Genomic DNA, 19,319 nt, shown 5'->3' on the forward strand with positions numbered 1-19,319 from the left:
TATAAATACTTGAACAGATGGAATTTAAATTTTCTGGATCCATTATAGAAGCCTTTGTTTTTAATACTATAGATTCATATGAGCTCATTTGTAATTTGTACAAATTAATAATAGCAGATGAAACTTTCTTAATTGTTACTTCATCATTAATATTGCATCAACTAAATTATGAAAATGAATGTAATAAAATTTAAATTATAACACAAATATTTTAAATATAATATAAAGAAATAAGTTCCATAAAAAAGATATGGTCGAAAATGAATTTGAAATGAAATCGTTGAAAATGTCAAATAAATTTCTATCTATTATAAAATTATTGTTAAATAGAAAACAATATCTCTAATTTTATGAAGATCGTGTCGCAGTTATCTAAGAAAAATTTTTCTAAACTTTGATTAGGACCAATCAGAACTAATCAAAATAAACGCGCGTAAATTTTGAAAAATGACAATATAGAAATATTTTGATTATTAAATTATTAAAATTAATATATTATAATATAAAATTTACTAATTTAATAATCAACGCGCCCATCAAAATTTATAAATGTATTTATATTAATCATTATTATTTGACATTAATCTTATCAATATTTCCAAAAAATTCAATTTTTTATAAACGAAATTCAAATTTCTCTCTCTCTGTCTCTCTCTCTCTCTCTCTCTCTCTCTTTGTCACTCAGAAGCAAGATGCGCAGAAGTACATGCACAATGATTTATTATGTTCAGCTCACAGGTTTTTCGCAAGAGAAATATTAATTAACGGGTCACTCGATAAAACAAATGAGTAAAGAAAACAGAATGTTATCTATATAATTGATTAATATAAGCTGTTAAATATAATTATATAACCAGCGTTTATTAATACTATCAATCAGTCTATTAAAACAAATTTGAGGTTAGTTATTACATGTAAATTCATGTTAGATTTCATCACATAGACTCATAACCTCTTTCAATGCTGTATCTTTTATATATTAAGCTTACGAAAAAGGTATATTAAAATTGTGAAGAAGGAAAAATAAAAGAATGCGGTGTGTTACAACGATTAAGAGTAAATTATTACCAGTGTTTCGTCATAATGGAACGATCAGTCGATCGTTTTACAGAAATCATCATCTAGAAACTCATAATATATTACCGGTTTATATTAAACCACAATTTCCTCGAACAGAATTTCCTAATCAAAGACTTGGAATATTAACTCGAAATATTCGAAATCGTAGACAGTGCGTAGCTGTTGCATCTATTAAATTATTTTCAACTAAGAAATCTGACAGAGATCCTCCGAAGTATGTATATATATATATATATATTTTTTTTTTTCATAAACTTAACATCTTTAAAATTAATAAAGATCATAAAGGACACGTTAAAATATCGTAATTTTTTAGTGAAAATGATGCAGAGCAATCAGAGGACTATTCAGCTACATTACCTGCTACAGTGGTTGTACCAGAAGTATGGCCTCATGTACCAGTTATTGCAATCAGTAGAAATCCTGTTTTTCCTAGATTTATCAAGCTTATAGAACTTTCTAATCCTATTCTCATTGATTTAATACGTAGGAAGGTTAAATTAAATCAGCCTTATGTTGGGATATTTTTGAAAAAGACCGAAGAGTAATTATTCTTTTGACAATAGTTTATAAAATCATCAATAACATATATGATCATTTAATAGTTATTATATTTACATAGAAATGAAGCAGAGATAGTACAAAATCTTGATGATATTTATTCCGTTGGCACATTTGCACAAATTCATGAAGTACAAGATTTAGGAAATCGCTTAAGACTTGTAATAATGGCACATCGAAGAATTAAAATCGTTGGACAAATACTAGAAGATGTTGCTGCTGTACAACCGGTGCATGGTAAGAAAATGGATATAATAGACATGTACTTAAATGAGATAGTATTTATTCATAAAGCCAAGTTCAAAAAAAGCAAGAAAAACAAAATAATTTATTTATTTTATAATATTTTATTTACTGTTATTTGCAATGTTGTATCAATATTTTCAATAGTTTTTAAAATGTATAGTTACTATCACAAAAATAGCTATAACAAACTGTTGCATAATTATCATGCACCAAATGACGTATATTTTTTTTATACTTCAAAAATTATTGTAAAATTAATTCAGTTAATTATTTTCTTTTTTTTTTTTTTTCCTTTGCGCCAAAATTATCATTTGTGCAAGAAGAATCATTTTTTATTTCATTGCAAATATAAATCTGCCTATCTTATGCAGAGATGAAACTGACGTTTCCACTATTAAATACAACAATTAACGTCCCTGTAGACGATTCAATGACCACTGGTAAAGTGAGCCGTAGAACAACATCACGTAAAAAGTCAGGATCAGAAAAATTAGAAAGATCAGAAAAATTAGATAATTCAAGTGCAGGAGAAGATACTCCACAGAATAAACCACTAATTGAAGAAAAACAAGCAGAGCCTTCTTCCGAATCAACGACATCGGAATCTCAGCCAATTTTAATGGTAGAAGTTGTAAATGTTACTCATGAAAAATTTAGACAAACAGAAGAAATTAAGGTATTCATAATAATATTTATAAAATATCTATGACTCCATTCCATATATAATTGTATAAAAGTTAAAATTTATGATTAATAGGCACTTACACAAGAATTAATTAAAACTATTAGAGATATCATAAGTATGAATCCATTGTATCGTGAATCTCTGCAACAAATGCTTCATCAAGGACAAAGAGTAGTCGACAATCCAGTTTACCTGAGTGATTTAGGTGCTGCTTTAACTGGAGCAGATGCACAAGAATTGCAGCAAGTCCTAGAAGAAATGGATGTATGTATATCCTTTAATATTTATTGAATAATATCAATATTTTGCGATATATAATTAATTTCTTTTATTTTTATTATTTTTTTTTTTTTTTTATTTTTTCTTTTTTTTTCCCCCTCATAAATATAGATTCTTAAAAGATTGAGATTATCGCTTGCACTGTTAAAGAAGGAATATGAATTAAGTAAATTACAACAAAAGATTGGTAGGGAAGTTGAGGAAAAAGTAAAGCAACAACATAGAAAATACATATTGCATGAACAGTTAAAAGTCATTAAGAAAGAACTAGGTTTAGAAAAGGATGACAAAGATGCGATAGAAGAAAAATATAGAGAGAAAATAAGGCAGAAAACAGTTCCCAAACCTGTTATGGATGTATTAGATGAAGAATTAAATAAATTAAGTTTTTTAGAAAGTCATAGTAGTGAATTTAAGTGAGTACTTTCGAGAATAACTTTTTAATAATTTTGTTATGTTTACTATACATTCAATTCTTTTTTTTTTTTTTTTTTTTTTTTCTTTTTTTATTTCTTTTTTTGTCCACATCCAGTGTTACAAGAAATTATTTAGATTGGCTAACTTCAATGCCTTGGGGTATAACTAGTCCAGAAAATTTAAATTTACAACAGGCTGTAGAAATTTTAGATGAAGATCATTATGGAATGGAGGATATTAAAAAAAGAATTCTTGGTATATAATCGTTTGACATTTTTGTCTAAAAAATTGATAGTAATAAAATTTTACATATGCCTTGTTCTATTTTTCAGAATTTATTGCTGTCAGCCAATTGAAAGGTTCAACTCAAGGAAAAATATTATGTTTCCATGGTCCTCCTGGAGTAGGAAAAACATCTATAGCTAAATCGATAGCTCGTGCACTTAATAGAGAATATTTCAGATTTAGCGTTGGAGGAATGACAGATGTAGCAGAAATTAAAGGACATAGAAGAACATATGTAGGAGCCATGCCTGGCAAAGTTATTCAATGCTTGAAAAAGACCCAAACTGAAAATCCATTAGTGCTGATAGACGAAGTAGATAAAATTGGAAAGTGTGTACTTCAATGATATAAATATTTTATTATAAATTTTGTGAAACAAATAATTTGTTACATATATGATTAATAGGGGACATCAAGGAGACCCTGCTTCTGCCCTTTTAGAAATGTTGGATCCAGAACAAAATGCGAACTTCTTAGATCATTATTTGGACGTTGCAGTCGATCTATCAAAAGTTTTGTTTATATGCACGGCAAATGTAGTTGATACTATTCCAGAACCTCTTAGAGATCGAATGGAAATGATCGAGATGTCCGGTTATGTAGCAGAAGAAAAACTTGCAATTGCTAAACAATATTTAATACCACAGGCTATGAATGATTGCGGGCTTAACGATTCGCAAATTACTATGCAGGACAATTCACTTACATCTTTGATTAAATATTATTGTCGAGAATCAGGAGTTAGAAATCTTCAGAAACATATAGAAAAAATTCACCGTAAAGTGGCTTTCAAAGTCGTTAAGAAAGAAATAGACAGAATCGATATAACTGCAAGCAATTTACATGATTTTGTAGGAAAGCCTGTATTTACACAAGATAGAATGTATGAAATTACACCTCCAGGTGTAGTTATGGGTCTTGCATGGACTGCCATGGGTGGTTCTACATTGTTTATTGAAACTGCTATTCGAAAACCTACAAATGTAAACAAGATGGAGGGTACATGTGAATCAACTGGCCACTTAGGAGAAGTTATGAAAGAATCAATACATATAGCATTGACAGTAGCTAAGAACTTTTTAAAAGAAGAAGATCCATCAAATACATTTTTATATGATTCTCATATACATTTACATGTTCCTGAAGGAGCTACTCCAAAAGATGGACCAAGCGCGGGTGTAACTATAGCAACAGCATTAATTTCTCTTGCTAAAAATCAAGCTATTAGGCAGGATGTTGCTATGACAGGAGAACTTAGTTTAATAGGAAAAGTTTTACCTGTTGGTGGTATTAAAGAAAAGACAATTGCGGTAAATAAAATAATCTAATATATTAAAATGTGTATGCAACAGAATATAATCTTTTGTTATATGTTAATTATATTATCAGGCAAAAAGGGTAGATGTTAAGTGCATAATATTACCAGAGGAAAATAAGAAAGATTTCAATGATCTTCCAAAATATATAACAGATGGTCTTGAAGTTCATTTTGCTTCAACATTTGAAGACGTTTATCGTATATGTTTCCTAGAAGGACAAAAAGCTCCAACTATTAACAATGACGAAACATTTTCAAATATTCATATATCATCCAAACAACCAGCACCTTTAATTGGTAAACAGGATTCTTTATGAAGATATACTTTATGAAAATATACTTTATTATATATAGGTTTGTATTTTGTATATTTAATCATCTTATATAGTCTTAATCAATATTATTTAAAAATAAATTTGTTATAATCTCTCTAATATGAATGCAAAATTGCAGCGTCCAACAGTATCCAAGTCGGATATATTCATTGATAATGGAGCCTGTTATGTTAATCTTGTACAAGACAGTTTAATTGGTCATTTTTACTTCATTTTTAAATGCTATTGAAAAATATGTATAAAAACTGTAAAATGTGACAGAATTTTTCTATATTATTATGTACTGCCAGATAGTATAATTATAGAAAGCAGTTTATATTTCATTACAGATTTTTGTAATCGACATTCATTTAAGGAACATAAGATTCTACACAAAAATCAGTATAGTTATTAACAATATTAAATACAATGTATATTTTTCAAAAAAAGTTAAAAAGTAAGTATGATAGTAGTTATTATCAAAATAATTATTGAATGTCTTGAGAAGCCAAAATTAATTTTAAATATATTTTCGATTTAATTAAAATAGGTAAGAAAGAATATTATTCAAAGATTAACAATAGAAATATATATAATTAAAATTTTTAAAAAGATTAATTTATCTCAATATATTTGCTAAATAAATATTTTTATTTTGTACAAATTTATGAACTATAAAATATAATGGAATTTATGAATTATAACATTTAACAATACTTGGATTATTCTTTTAATATAATTGTTCAAATTGAATATCTTTAATATGAGTAAATTTAAAATATTATTATATTTCCATATAATTTCAATTTTATTGATAATATACAATTTATTAAATAGAAGATATAAAGTTTGCTAATTTGTCTAACATATATTATATTATTGATAAAATTTATAACATGCAAATTGAAATATGGCCAGATGTACATATTTTATTCTTTTATTATATCATCATTTATTTTATAATAACATCAATTTTGATAATCCATTTGAATATGGAAGATTTTTATTTCTTTCATGGATAAACATATATTTTCAAATCAAAATATATATAAATATATATATATATATATATATATATATATATATATATTGGTATGTATATATAATGTATAAAATATTACATTTGATATATTTTTCGTATCAGCATAGATCAGATATCTAGCTATATCATTAATTTATATAAATCTATTATGATCAAGAGAAATAAAATAATATTATCGTTGGAATTAATAACATTTATTGTCTGAATTAATAATAATCATATATAAACATATGAAATAAATTAAAAGTGAAAAAACAAAACAAAACAAAACAATGAAAAAAGAAAAAAGACAATTTTAAAATTGGGGTTAAAATGTTTGACCATTTGTGTTTATAAATTTCGAAACAAATAAAAGCTTTAGATATGGAATATATTTAATGCAAGTTTCTCGAAAAAGTAAGAAGATCATGCTCGAAGTCTATATAAAAACTGTGACAGTTGCAAAGTAAGCGAGGTTGAAAATGATCAATAAATATAACCCCTGCCGCTTAAAGAAGCGTTATCCCTTTAGCCGATCAGCCATGACGTAAATCACGACGTGAAAAGAAGAAATATTAAAAGAAGGAAAACGAAACAAAACAAAACAAAAAAAAAAAAAAAAAACAAGACAAAAAAAGAAAAAGAAGGAGGAGGAAAATGAGGAAGTGGAAAGATCGATAGAAGAAACGAACGCATATAATAATACGTATTACATATAACGGTGAATATAAGTGTAGGTGTAGATGTAGATGTAGGTATCACACTTATCGATCTTATCGATGTCCTTCATAGAAAGATCTTACAATTCCTGGTCAGCAGAAACATCCGTTTGGGAAAAATAATTGCATAGTTAACATCATTTGTTTCTTCTTTTTTTCTTCTTTTCTTTTTTTCTTCCAATATATTTATTTCGTGTTCTTGTTTTACGAAGTGTCGCTATCAATGAGACACACAATTACGAGCGAAAAGTTACGTTCAACAATGTAATACAATTTCACGTCTTCTCTCTACACGGATATTACGTGGATACTACATCTCTGTCAATGGTATGTTTTCTACGTACGAGATAGACGAAGTGCACGCGCACGAAAATAGAAGAGAACAGTAAGTAAACACATACATAAATATTATGTGAACGTCATGTTTCTCTTTTTCTCTCTCTCTCTGTCTCTTTCTTTGCCTTTCTCTCTCTCTCTCTCTCTCTCTCTCTCTCTCTTTCTCTTTCTCTTTCTCCATTCATCTATCTATCTTTCTCTCTTTCTCTCTCTTTCTGTCTCTTTCTTTTATACGATTTTTTTTCTTTCTTTCTATTGGATGACCCAAATTTTGAAAGCTGAGAAAAGCAAGCCATTTCCTGTCAAAGTATTCGTCCGTGAAAATTTGTTTTCTCTTTTGCCGTTAGACTAACTATCTCAAAAACATTGACCTCACATATAATAATTTTGCTTTAAACGCACCGGGCAAATGCAAAGAGGTTAGAAAAGACTCGAGCGACGTTCGATTGGTCAACGAGAATTGACCAATCAGACATCGAGATGTTTTATTTCTTTCTTTTTTTTTTTTTTTTCATACGACAGTTGGTTGTGGAACACTTGTTGCTAGTGGGTGATTTATGTCGAAGTAAATTCGGGGAATTCGAACAATCGTTGAGAATTACACAAATGTTAACTGTCAGTGATCGTGGATTTTAGTAAAAAAAAAAAAAAAAAAAAAAAAAAACAAACGAAAAGAAAAAAGGTATTTTCTTATTATCGATTTTAATTAATTCATTTCACTTTCATTTTATTTCACGATTAATTAACTTATCTCGTTTAAAGGACAACACGTTTATCATTCAAAAATGATATTCTTTTTATGTACCTCTCGTTACTCATTTTTTTTTTTTAGCTTTTTCTTTTCATTTTTTTGTTTCTTCCTTTTTTCTTTTTTTTTGCTTAAATTCAATTACAAACACATGTAAAGTATATTAAAAATTGTTTCTTATAGATTACAATAGTCATAATTTCGAAAGATTTTCATTCGATTATTAAAACGATCGAATATATACAGAGAGTCAAGGGTCAACGACTTTAAAATGATTAAACTCATTTGAAGAAAATTAGATAAATGCTAACAAAAATTTTATATTCATCATAAATATTATTGTATCGTTGATATCTCATCTGTTCAAACATTAAAAAGTCTGATAACATTTCTATAAGCGCTCGCGCGCGTGCGAGTGCGCCCGCGCACACGCACAACACACACATTATATGCATTCATGTATGTGTATGCTTTTGAAAACAATTAAATCAAATTTAAAAAATATTTATACTCGTTATAAACGTAATCGATAATACATAATATCATTGATATATTTCATCTGTTCAAATACGTATGAAAAAATTTGATAATTAAAAATTTCTCTATATAATGTATATGTATATGCGTGTATGTATAAAAACAATTGTATGAAATTGAAACGTTTTCTGAAAACAGAATATATATATATATATATATATATATATTCTGTGGTTCACTTTAGTTAACTATTTATCTTTCAATAAGCGAGTATCTTCAAACATGTTAAGTCAGAAATCAATTAGAATACATTATTACTAGCATGGAGGGAGAGGTGAACGGAGGAAATCATGCAATACCGATTACTCTAACAATAAGTACGCAGTACTGTCGATACATATGTTTGATATCTCAAACTTCGATAACAATAAAGTAAACAATATAATTTCGATATATATATATATATATATATATATTTTTTTTTTCATGGAATTATGATTTTTTTTGTGCAATTAAAAAAAAGAAAAAAAGACAAGGGTTAATATTTGATAGAAAAAGCAAGAACTTGCTTTGATCGATACTGTAAACTTTGGTCGGCATTGCACAACTCTTTTCTGTTTATTTAGTTGAAGCATATATTTTTTTTATATATTTTTTTTTTCTTTTCTTTTCTTTTCTTCCTCTCTCTCATTGATATTCTTGCATGAAGAAATTCAGAAAATTAAGCATATCCGTTCTATAATCATCCTTCTTGCTATTTTATTTAACTTCGTAGGCGTAAAATACTAAGAGAAGAACGGTTTTATAGTTTATATATGTGTGTGTGTGTGTGTGTGTGTATGTGCGTGCGTGCATATATAAGTGTGTAAAAGTGCAGGCACATTGGATGTATGTAATTTTCAAGTTAAACTACATATATTATGATTAAGAATTCTTTCGCGACGCGTTCTTCGTATCAAACTGAACTACATATTCATCTCATTCAGTGTCAAGTCATAGAGTTACAAGGTAGAGAACTTACACCGAACGTACGTAAGGAGTTATATTACTTTATTGTAAGAGTTTCATTCATTTTCTTTTTTTTTTCTTTTTTTTTTTTTTTTTTCTTCTTTTCACAATCCGATTTCGTTGAGATTATATTATTTAAATATCTTTCTCTTTTTTTTTTTTTCTTTTGCTCATTATTAGAAATCAATTTACTTATGTAATATAAACGATAGTAAAAGTGGCTTCAAAAAAAGTCAAAAAAATTATTTTTTTTCTCTCAAAATTTTTCGCAATAATATCACTTTTTATATACTCACAGTTATCGTTACAAGAGAACATAAGTTCTATCGCGTTGATATAGAAGATATGATATACAAGAAGATAAGGCTTTATCTACTCACAAATTCACAATATAAAATTTTAATATTACTTAATGTGAATTCGCATGTATCGATTGATGATTACCTTCGATATGTTATGTTTGTACATAAAATACTTTAAAATTCATAGTTACATTTGTATTTTCTTATCGATTTAATTAATATTATCTTCTTTTTCCATTCTTCCTTTTCATGGCTCAAGTTAAATTGATTAGAAGAAGACGAATTTATCTTTTTTTCTTTTCTTTTTTTCTTTTACCCCTTGTTTTTTTTTTTTTTATTTTTTTTATTTTTTCAGAAACTTGATATCAAAACTTCAAAAGAAAAAAGGAAAATCTCTTTGATGATCGATGTGGATTTCTTATCGTATTATGATCAACCCTATTGTTAAGTGATGTATGTGAAGAGTTAAAATATGCCATTGTATTTAATTGTTCTATTAATATGGAGTTTTACGATACAAGAAGGATCATGTATCAAATTAAAGAGAATAGCTTTACGACCGTCCAACATATTGGACGATTACTATGCTTATCGGCATATTTCGATTATTCATTTCGATGTACCAGAGTATACGATTACCGCGGGATTCAAGTAAGATTTCATTCCCTATTAATATATATATATATATATATATATTTTTTGTTTTTTTTTATTTCTTTTTGAAGATGAGTTATATTCAAACTTCTTACTTATTTTTATAAAACTCTATTATATATAAAATCTTTATATAATTAAATTGAATATTTATATATCATTAAAATGCATTGTTTAAAAATAAATATTATTTAATATAAAGTATATATGTATATTTATATATATACATATATATATATATATATATACCTATTATGTCTTATTGTTTTTTTATTAGATTTACAATAAAAGAAGAAAAAACCGGCGGAATAGGTAAATGTTCTCCGAGATATGTTTCATTGTACTTGAAATCCGGTAGTCTACCATTAGTTCGTCCAGATGGATCGATTATCGAGGCAAAACTTATAAAACGAAGACGCAAATATTATGCTTTAAATATGCAAAGCGATGGTGACGAACATATGATCAATATCGATTCTCCAATACCAGGTGACTGGTATGTAATAGCTTTTCGATCTTGGACCGATCCTAATAGCGACAAGATCAAGCAACAAGGTGAATATTATTATTATTACCTTTCTCATACATACATACATACATACATACATATATACATACATACACACTTATATATTCAATTTAAATTATCAATGATTATTAAATTACATTTATTTAGGTCTCGGTGCATCATGTGATACCGTACTCGATGCTGAGTTGTTAATAGAGATGCCATCTATGATATCCTTAATAGATTTTAATAACGAATATGAAATCGAATTAAACAAAAGTAAAAATACTTTTGTCGGCCACATTTTTATGCCAGATGATTTATTAAACGTGGTACTTGCATTGAATCAATCATATGAAAACAATTGTAAATTTGCAATTCATGTTGTTGCACAGGAACATCTTATAGGGACGATCGTTAATGACACTGATGTCTTGTTGTCCTTCAAACCTTATTCAAAATCATTACATTACATTACGCTACGTTTAATATCCGGAAATATGTCGAAAATATCTTTACGTTTTGAAAACAATACTTCTTCATTCATTGATTCCAATCAAGTTAAAAGCATAAGTTTGATACGAAAATCATTGCCGGAGTTCTTTGTATTCGATTATGAACATCGTGGTGAAAACGATACGAAATCTATGCCTTTCAATCTCACAAGCGATGGTATTACCGTCCTTGACTTCGAGATTGCCCGTGTTTACGATGTTGGTGGTACAGTGACAGTGGGTATAAAAATGCTCAACGTGGATAAAAAGGATCAAAAGAATATTTTCATCGTAGCTTGCATTACCTTGGGTCAGTCCTATTTATGTAAGCTTTTGCATAATTGATTGTATTTCATTTTATTTTTTTTTTTTTCTTTTCTTTCTTTCTTTCTTTCTTTTTTTTTTTTTTTTGTCACTGATATAAAATCGATTATATCTCATATATACTTTAATCTTTGACAGATTAAGATCCATAACAAATGTGAATTGTTTTCTTCTGATTCGTTATTATATTAATATTTGTAAATTATAATCTTTGAAAAACATTTGATATGGACCGGATAATTATTATTGAAATGATAATATTTGCCATAATGCATGATCCATTAAAAGTTGTTTTGTTCTTACGCTTTTATGTTTGCTATTGAATAATTAACAATATACGGATGTATAAATGATTAATGTTTATTCAGGATATTACTCAAATATCACAGCCGGTGGAAGTTGCATACGGGCATGGAACGTAACCGGGGCAGATATATATGTGAACGAGACAGGTCCTGGTTTGGTTCATATACCATTTCCCGAACCTGGAAGGTGGTACGTCAGTTTAAAATCATTTTGCGTCGATGGAAAATGTAATTGCGCTGAGAATTGTTTGAACGGTACCATCTGTAAAGAATGCGAATGTATGAAACCGTGTTCTGTTGAAATAGAGAGCAGTATATCATCGTCACCTTGCATCGAAGGACGTTGTAATTCACATGGCAAATGTATGCACTATATGAGCGGTGGTTTCGTTTTTTCAGCGTGTTACTGTACAGAAGGTTATCGTGGTTTTGATTGTGCCGACGGAACTTACGTTCTCGGTAATAAAGACATACTCGTACGTTTGTTAATGTTAACCATCAGTAATCTTGCTTTTATTGGTTCGATATATCTGGCGATACGTCGAGAATATTTTACAGAAGCAATCGTTTACACCGCCGTTATGTTCTTTTCGACATTTTATCATGCTTGCGAAGCCGGAGAAAACGTTTACAGTATTTGTATAATGCGACTGAGCGTATTACAATTTTGTGATTTCTTCAACGCTCTTCTTTCGATTTGGGTTACATTGGTAGCCATGGCCTCCTTTGGACCAAAGCTTACAGCATTTTTCCAGATCATGGGTGCTATTGTTCTTGCTATGAGCTCAGAAATGGATCGTACGGCTCTCTGGGTATTCCTTTTACCCGCCATTACTGGATCCTCTTTGATTGGAGTTTCTTGGGGACTTAGGTGTAAAAGAAGAAAAACTGTCCGATATCCTTCGCGCGTGTACAGGTTTGTACAAATTATTTTTTTAATAACTTTTACAATACAACATCGTTTTATTCAATTTATATAAAATATTATTTACAATTATTATTAATTTTCTAAATATAAAAATGATTTTACTTTTCTTTTTTTTTTCTCTCTCTCTTTTTCATTAACAGAACCATCTTCTTTCCGGCGGGCCTTCTGATAGTCTCTTTGGGTCTTGTTTGTTACGCCTTTTTACAAACACGTAGTAATTATCACATTGTCCATAGTTTATGGCATATTTGTGTGGCTGTTGCGGTTATGTTTTTATTACCAAAAAGACATTACATGAAGTAAATATGTTACATAGTAGGATTATAGCGAATTCAGGGAGCATAAATGATAATTACGGACATACTCGTACATATTATCGTGTGAAATATCTTTTTTTTTTCTTTTTTTTTATATATATATATATATATAGACGATTGTATATTACCTTAATTATTATGCAGGAAAAAAGTATTATTCTTATAAAATTACTATTACGCCCAATTTTTCCAGGTAAGAAGAATATATAAAAAATAGTTTATAAATATACAACGTATAAATTTATCTAGAAGAAATTCAAAAGATATGTAACAAATGCAATAATATATAATATAAAAAAGAGTAATTTTCTTAACAGTATTATTTAGCATATTAGCATTTCGATGCGAACAAAAAAAAAAAAAAAAATAAAAAAAAGAAAAATCTTATCAGTTTCAATTAAAACGATGACAAAGAATAAATGTAATTAAAAAAAAAAAAAAAAAAAAAAAAAAAAAAAAGACAAAACAAAACCAAAAGAAATGAACAAAAAATAACAATATTATTATATATTATTAAGTATTTTATTATGTCATATTATTACGACGATATTCTTAGAAAGATTAAATATAAATTGTTTCTTGCGTTGATAGATAGAATTATTGTAATTTAGAATTTTAAATGAAAGTCTTTAAGGTTCGTTCAAATTGTAATTGTACATTGGAATTTTTCATTTTCTATTGAAATATTTATAACGATTTATATAATCCTATGTAGCATTTATATATATAAATATATATATATATATATATATATATATATATATATATGTATGTGTGTGTGAAATAGAGATTTAATTTGCATCATGTAGGAATCAAAACCTCGCACGTACACATATTATTTATTATAATAACATTATATATGTATAGACGCGCATATACTTTTTGTCAAATGTACACGTACATAATGCATTCTATATGTACATTCATAAGTCAATATCATGAATATGGTATAGATAGCTAAGAATTTACAAAGAAAAAAATATATATGTGTATATATATATATATATATATATACATATATATATCACGGATCATGTATAATATGTATTTTTAATATGTATTTCTCAAATTCATAAATTCTCTAGTCGACTCTATTTTTCTTGTCCGAATGATATTGAGTTTTTTCATGTCCAAAGAAAAAGGGAGTATTTATAGTGCACAAATCAATGCACGAAAAGAGTTATAGTTCTTTATACGATATCATGGCAGGAAAATATTTCGTCTTTACTATATGTATACAATTTCTCTATATGTATATATATATATATATATATACACACATGATAAAAAGAAAATAAAAACTTGGATTGAAATTAATCGATAGAGTCGAGAAAACGAAAATAAATATGTTGTTTCTTCTTTTCTTTTTTTTTCTTTTTTTTTCTTTTTTTTTCTTTTTTTTTTCTTTTTTTTTTTTCTTTTTTTTCTTCTTCTTCCTCTTTGACGTTGCAAATACAAATAAGCTTAAGAAATAAAGATATTATATTTATTTAACTAATGATAAAATAGTTATAGCAACGGAGATGTTGTAGACGACGCAGCTCGTGCATTCGCCGTCGATATAGCCGTTATAATGTTTGATAAGAGCGATAGCATTGTTTCCAAAGAGAAACCACAATGGGGATAAGAATATGAACAATTTTTACCAGAATGACCTGCTTCTACTGCCTCTTGTATCGCCGTCCCTTGCATGGCTGTTCGAAAAACTTGATTGGTAGTTATCGCATCGATCATTCTATCGAAAGAAGATATCTTTTCATCTTCGTTCTCCTCGTCGGCTACTTTTACAGCTGCAGCAGCTTGTTGAGAATAAGTACAAACAGCTCGTTGCATACAAGATGTTGTATCTATACCGTGACGAGCCAATGCGTCGTCCAATTTTGTCATCGACTGTGCGAAACCATTTTCTTCGCCTGTAAAGAATTCTTTTTTTCCTTCTTCTTTTTTTTGTCTTTTTGTTTTTTCTTTTTTTTTTTTTTTTTTTTTTTTTTTTTTTTTTTTTTTTTTAATCGATAAAAAATACATTCTAATTTCTAATATAGACCTGTTTCGACGGATGCTTATATATTTTTGCATTTATACCATAGGTATAAATGTTACATTTGAATTTTAATAATACTTACTTCTCGCATAATTTCCGTAGGTACCCGATAGAACGTATAATAATTTTGGAATGATGAGAATGGAACCGACTCCTATAATAGCACCTAAGAGAAGTCCACCCAAATCTATTTTTGCTGGAGCATAAGGTGATATAGCGTAACCCTATGAGTATAAATAATTCGATAGATATTTTAATCTAAATATCTATAAAGGATTGATATTATATCTATTTGGAGTTTAAGATCGTTAAAAAGAGAGATCGTCAAATAGTCTATACAAATTTTATACTTACAGAACCAGAACTTCCAATATTAGTGAAACCAAAGCGTGCTTCTTGATTACGATCCGAGATATCATTGATCGTAGTTTCCTCGTGTTTCATTGATGTATCAGTCCGAATTTCGGCTTGTGACGGCATTGCCACTTGATCCTGTGCCTTACCAATTTTTTCCATGTAAGCTATCGAACTTGGTATAAAACTATATGAATTAAATAAACAATTAAGGAATTATTTCGTGAAGTGTAATATTATAATAATTAATATTTTCTTATTATCTCTTACCCTCTGTCGTCATATTTGGGAATACAATTCGCATGGACCGCCAAAAATATGAAGGCCACTATGATATTATTTAAATTATCTTGTGACATCTGTAAAAAAAAAAAAGAAAAAAAAGAAAAAGAAAAAAGATAATAATTAAAAGAAACACGTGAGTATAAGTTTCTTTTTCTTAGATTTTTATTTTATTCCAATTTTAATTACAAATTATAATAATAAAATTATAATAATAAAATTACGTACGCGCGTACATTTAATTATTATAATATTATCTCGTTAATAAATTGATTTTTATTTGAAGTTTACCTTGAGGGTTAATGATCTGAAATAATTCATTCACAAATTAAATTAAAAAAGTAATTCGTCTCTTAGCAGATGTCCATACGGGAATGCTTTCACTAGAAACTGTGAAAATAAGACTCTGTTTCTGACATATATAGTTCTGTACCACCCCTTTGTGGATATGACAAATCGTCGACATAATTGCAGTACGGTTTCGCTTTCATTGTTAGATTTCCATGTGATATTATCACGATGCGTGACGTTCTACTACCTTCTCGCGTCATTCTTTTAGTAAGTAAGAATACATTCTATAGGTATATATCTTTTGTCACCGAAAGCACTCTCCTCTAGCATTGTTATTATTGCAGGTCACTCTTACCGAAATTGTGAGTACTCACAATTATTTCGAAGCTGAAATAATTTGTCTTTTGCAACATTAATTGTTCGACTATTAACGTGTCAAACTGATTTTTCAGTTTCAGTCTTATTCTAAAAATATACCATGTATATAATCTATGTATTTTAAATCGTGTCTTATTTATAGTTTTTTTTTCTTCTCTCTCTTTTTCTTTTTTTCTTTTTTTTTTTTTTTTTTCTTTTTTATCATCAGCTATAACATATTAATATAATAATTACATTCGATTATTCTATTGTATAAATATTTTAATAAATATGATATACATAAGGTAACAGGAAAATGTCTATAATTTTATTATCGTTGATAGGTCTTGATTTTAGATATCGTTTCAAGGTAAACAATTCTAAAGCGAGAAAGTGGATGTACATACTTTGGAGCAATAATAACGACAGTGAAAAGAAATGAGCGTAAACATTTCATAGATTCTATGTATGTACATTTGTCTTTGCAGAATGGAATTCGTTCTGGACGTTGCTTAGGAAAATTTGCGAAAGTTACGCGAAAGGCACGACATGTGCAGTGTACGTGCGTAATTGGACAATTCGTCTCTTTCACGTAAGGAGACCATTTTATTTTTCTTTCTATCCAAGTGAAAACAATAGTATAGCAATTGTTAATAATTTCGATATAAATACATAGGTTTACTCTATTTAAAATAAAAATGATAATTAGCGGAGAGAAATGTATTTATGCACATGTAAAATTTTTTTTTTTTTTTTTATAAGTAACATATAATTTTAAGTGATAAATAATAAGATATAATAATTGCTAATGTCCATTTCCCTGGTACAATTTAGTCTATCGTTCTTCCTTTAGGCTCGTTAATTCTATTCGAGAAAAGGAATTTCCTGTTCGTCGAAGGGGTGGGCTAGGCATTATACATAGTCTGCTAGCTAGCTAGAACTCGACTTTGTAAGAAACTGTCCATCAATGCCATCGTGTTTGATAAAAGTAAGCTAAGAATAAATATTTATTATTATAATATTTGTTAAAAATGTCAACGATTTACAATTAATTTATCTTTTCTTCGTTATTTCCTTTTTTTTTTCTTTTTTTTTTGTTTTTTTTCCTTTCCTTCGTTGTGATACATTTTTTTTTTAATATATTTACAAACGTGAAGTGAATGTGATAATTGTATGTGATTATAGTTTATCCGTATCTATTCTAATAATAATTCTTTAAAGGTGAAAATATTCTATTATCATTATCTCATGGAAATTTATTTAACAATATAATCAAAATGTTTTTCTTTAATTAATCTATGTGTTTTTATTAGGAACATACGATATACGAAAGTTTTTCAAAAATGAACGTGACCTTCTTACTTGTGTTTCTTATTATACAATTAACAACAGCCGATTATATATCTACTGGATTCGATAAAGGAAAAACTTCGAAAATGAAAAATCCATTTTATGGTCATTCGAAACCACGATTTATTTCGTTCGATTCCGAAGAAGGAAATATCGATGTAAGTTGGCTAGAAAAAAAAAAAAAAAATCGATTATTTCATATTATATAAAAAAAATTTTAATTTTATTTTTGACTATTGAAATTTTCTTAGATCAGTTGGGACGTATCGATACCTTTTATTTCTATTCCATTACTGTATAAAAATGAAGAGAACGAACATTCGCCAACGCTTCTCAATGTTAATACAAAAGCATTAACAATCGCTGGATTAGTGACAGGAATTTCTTCTTTAGTTGCACCACTATTTTCAAAACCCATTACGCCATCATCGCAATCGCATTATCGTTGGTTGATCATACATTTTTGTTTTTTTCATCATATATAACAATGATTAAAAATAATATATTATAATAATGTTTTTATATTTTTAGGAACGGACGAGGGAATGGAATGGTCAACAATGGGTAATACAATTAATGAAATAATTTTTTCCAATAATTATATAGCTCCTTGTATGCAACATATTGTTTGTTCGATCGTATCGGCCGCCAGTCGTGCAGATAATCCTACGAGTACAGAAAAAATTATCGATGGTTTATCCAGGTATCATTTTGATTAAAATCATTCTTTTAAATGTTGTTTAGTAAATGGTATTGGTATTAGTTACATATTATTCTTATTATCTTATCATTGTAGTCATAGATGGTTCAAAGATGCGACAAATGGAACACTCATACAAGATGCGATTTCGATAGGTCGTGATGATAATCGTGATTGTACAAGAGTTTATAAAAATTGTTTGATAACGCCGAGACTTTTCAAAAGTTTCATGAATCAATTCGGAATAATGTGAGTTGATCAAAAAATTACGAAGAAACAACGGATCAAATATTATCTATCTCATATTCCAATTATTATGATAATAATTTAAGAATAATTTTATACAGTTAAGTTTTTCAATATTTATAAATTAATTGCTATTATTAAAACTAATTTTATATAAAGTGTATGATATATGTTTGTATATATATATATATATATATATATATATATATGTATATGTATATATATGTGTGCGTATGTGTGTATATGAGTTATGAAGACAATTTTCTATCATTATCTTTTATCTATTTTTTATGAATGAAAACAACTTTAAATAAAAAGATTGATATTGTTGGGATTATATAGCAATTAGATCGATTTTTTGTAATCCTTTTT

At 27.8% G+C, this 19,319-nt stretch overlaps 4 protein-coding genes across 10 annotated transcripts; 3 read left to right on the forward strand and 1 right to left on the reverse strand.

The window, feature by feature from the left end:
• Positions 1-696: 696 nt before the first annotated feature.
• Positions 697-5,691, forward strand: LOC124424111 (lon protease homolog, mitochondrial). 3 transcript variants are annotated; one of them, XM_046962689.1, is made up of 12 exons: positions 697-900; positions 985-1,294; positions 1,397-1,624; positions 1,703-1,878; positions 2,259-2,563; positions 2,645-2,836; positions 2,963-3,267; positions 3,384-3,523; positions 3,601-3,883; positions 3,960-4,863; positions 4,943-5,225; positions 5,325-5,691. In XM_046962689.1, the coding sequence occupies exons 2-11, from the start codon at positions 1,032-1,034 to the stop codon at positions 5,186-5,188; spliced, it is 3,042 nt and encodes a 1,013-aa protein (XP_046818645.1). In that variant the 5' UTR covers positions 697-900; positions 985-1,031; the 3' UTR covers positions 5,189-5,225; positions 5,325-5,691. The 3 variants fall into 3 exon arrangements, with proteins under 3 accessions (XP_046818645.1, XP_046818644.1, XP_046818646.1); XM_046962688.1 differs by having other exon boundaries at positions 697-1,294; XM_046962690.1 differs by having other exon boundaries at positions 698-1,294; positions 2,310-2,563.
• Positions 5,692-6,316: 625 nt separating this feature from the next.
• LOC124424112 (transmembrane protein 8B) lies at positions 6,317-13,631 on the forward strand. 5 transcript variants are annotated; one of them, XM_046962691.1, is made up of 6 exons: positions 6,317-7,943; positions 10,152-10,447; positions 10,728-11,005; positions 11,127-11,762; positions 12,145-12,997; positions 13,150-13,631. In XM_046962691.1, exons 2-6 carry the CDS (start codon positions 10,269-10,271, stop codon positions 13,310-13,312), a joined length of 2,109 nt encoding a protein of 702 aa, XP_046818647.1. In that variant the 5' UTR covers positions 6,317-7,943; positions 10,152-10,268; the 3' UTR covers positions 13,313-13,631. The 5 variants fall into 5 exon arrangements, with proteins under 5 accessions (XP_046818647.1, XP_046818649.1, XP_046818648.1 ...); XM_046962693.1 differs by having other exon boundaries at positions 6,317-7,310; XM_046962692.1 differs by lacking the exon at positions 6,317-7,943 and adding an exon at positions 9,385-9,514.
• Positions 13,632-14,719: 1,088 nt separating this feature from the next.
• On the reverse strand, positions 14,720-16,396 carry LOC124424114. The gene is made up of 5 exons (XM_046962696.1): positions 16,295-16,396; positions 15,992-16,080; positions 15,722-15,908; positions 15,450-15,591; positions 14,720-15,239 (listed from the first exon to the last, which is right to left on the reverse strand). Exons 1-5 carry the CDS (start codon positions 16,322-16,324, stop codon positions 14,836-14,838), a joined length of 852 nt encoding a protein of 283 aa, XP_046818652.1. The 5' UTR covers positions 16,325-16,396; the 3' UTR covers positions 14,720-14,835.
• Positions 16,397-17,103: 707 nt separating this feature from the next.
• On the forward strand, positions 17,104-19,092 carry LOC124424115. Its single transcript, XM_046962697.1, has 6 exons — positions 17,104-17,243; positions 17,505-17,639; positions 17,965-18,159; positions 18,253-18,445; positions 18,533-18,704; positions 18,798-19,092. The coding sequence occupies exons 2-6, from the start codon at positions 17,619-17,621 to the stop codon at positions 18,952-18,954; spliced, it is 738 nt and encodes a 245-aa protein (XP_046818653.1). The 5' UTR covers positions 17,104-17,243; positions 17,505-17,618; the 3' UTR covers positions 18,955-19,092.
• Positions 19,093-19,319: the final 227 nt, after the last annotated feature.

This window comes from Vespa crabro, chromosome 5, assembly GCF_910589235.1.
Source record: "Vespa crabro chromosome 5, iyVesCrab1.2, whole genome shotgun sequence".
Classification (NCBI taxonomy): Eukaryota; Metazoa; Arthropoda; class Insecta; order Hymenoptera; family Vespidae; genus Vespa; species Vespa crabro.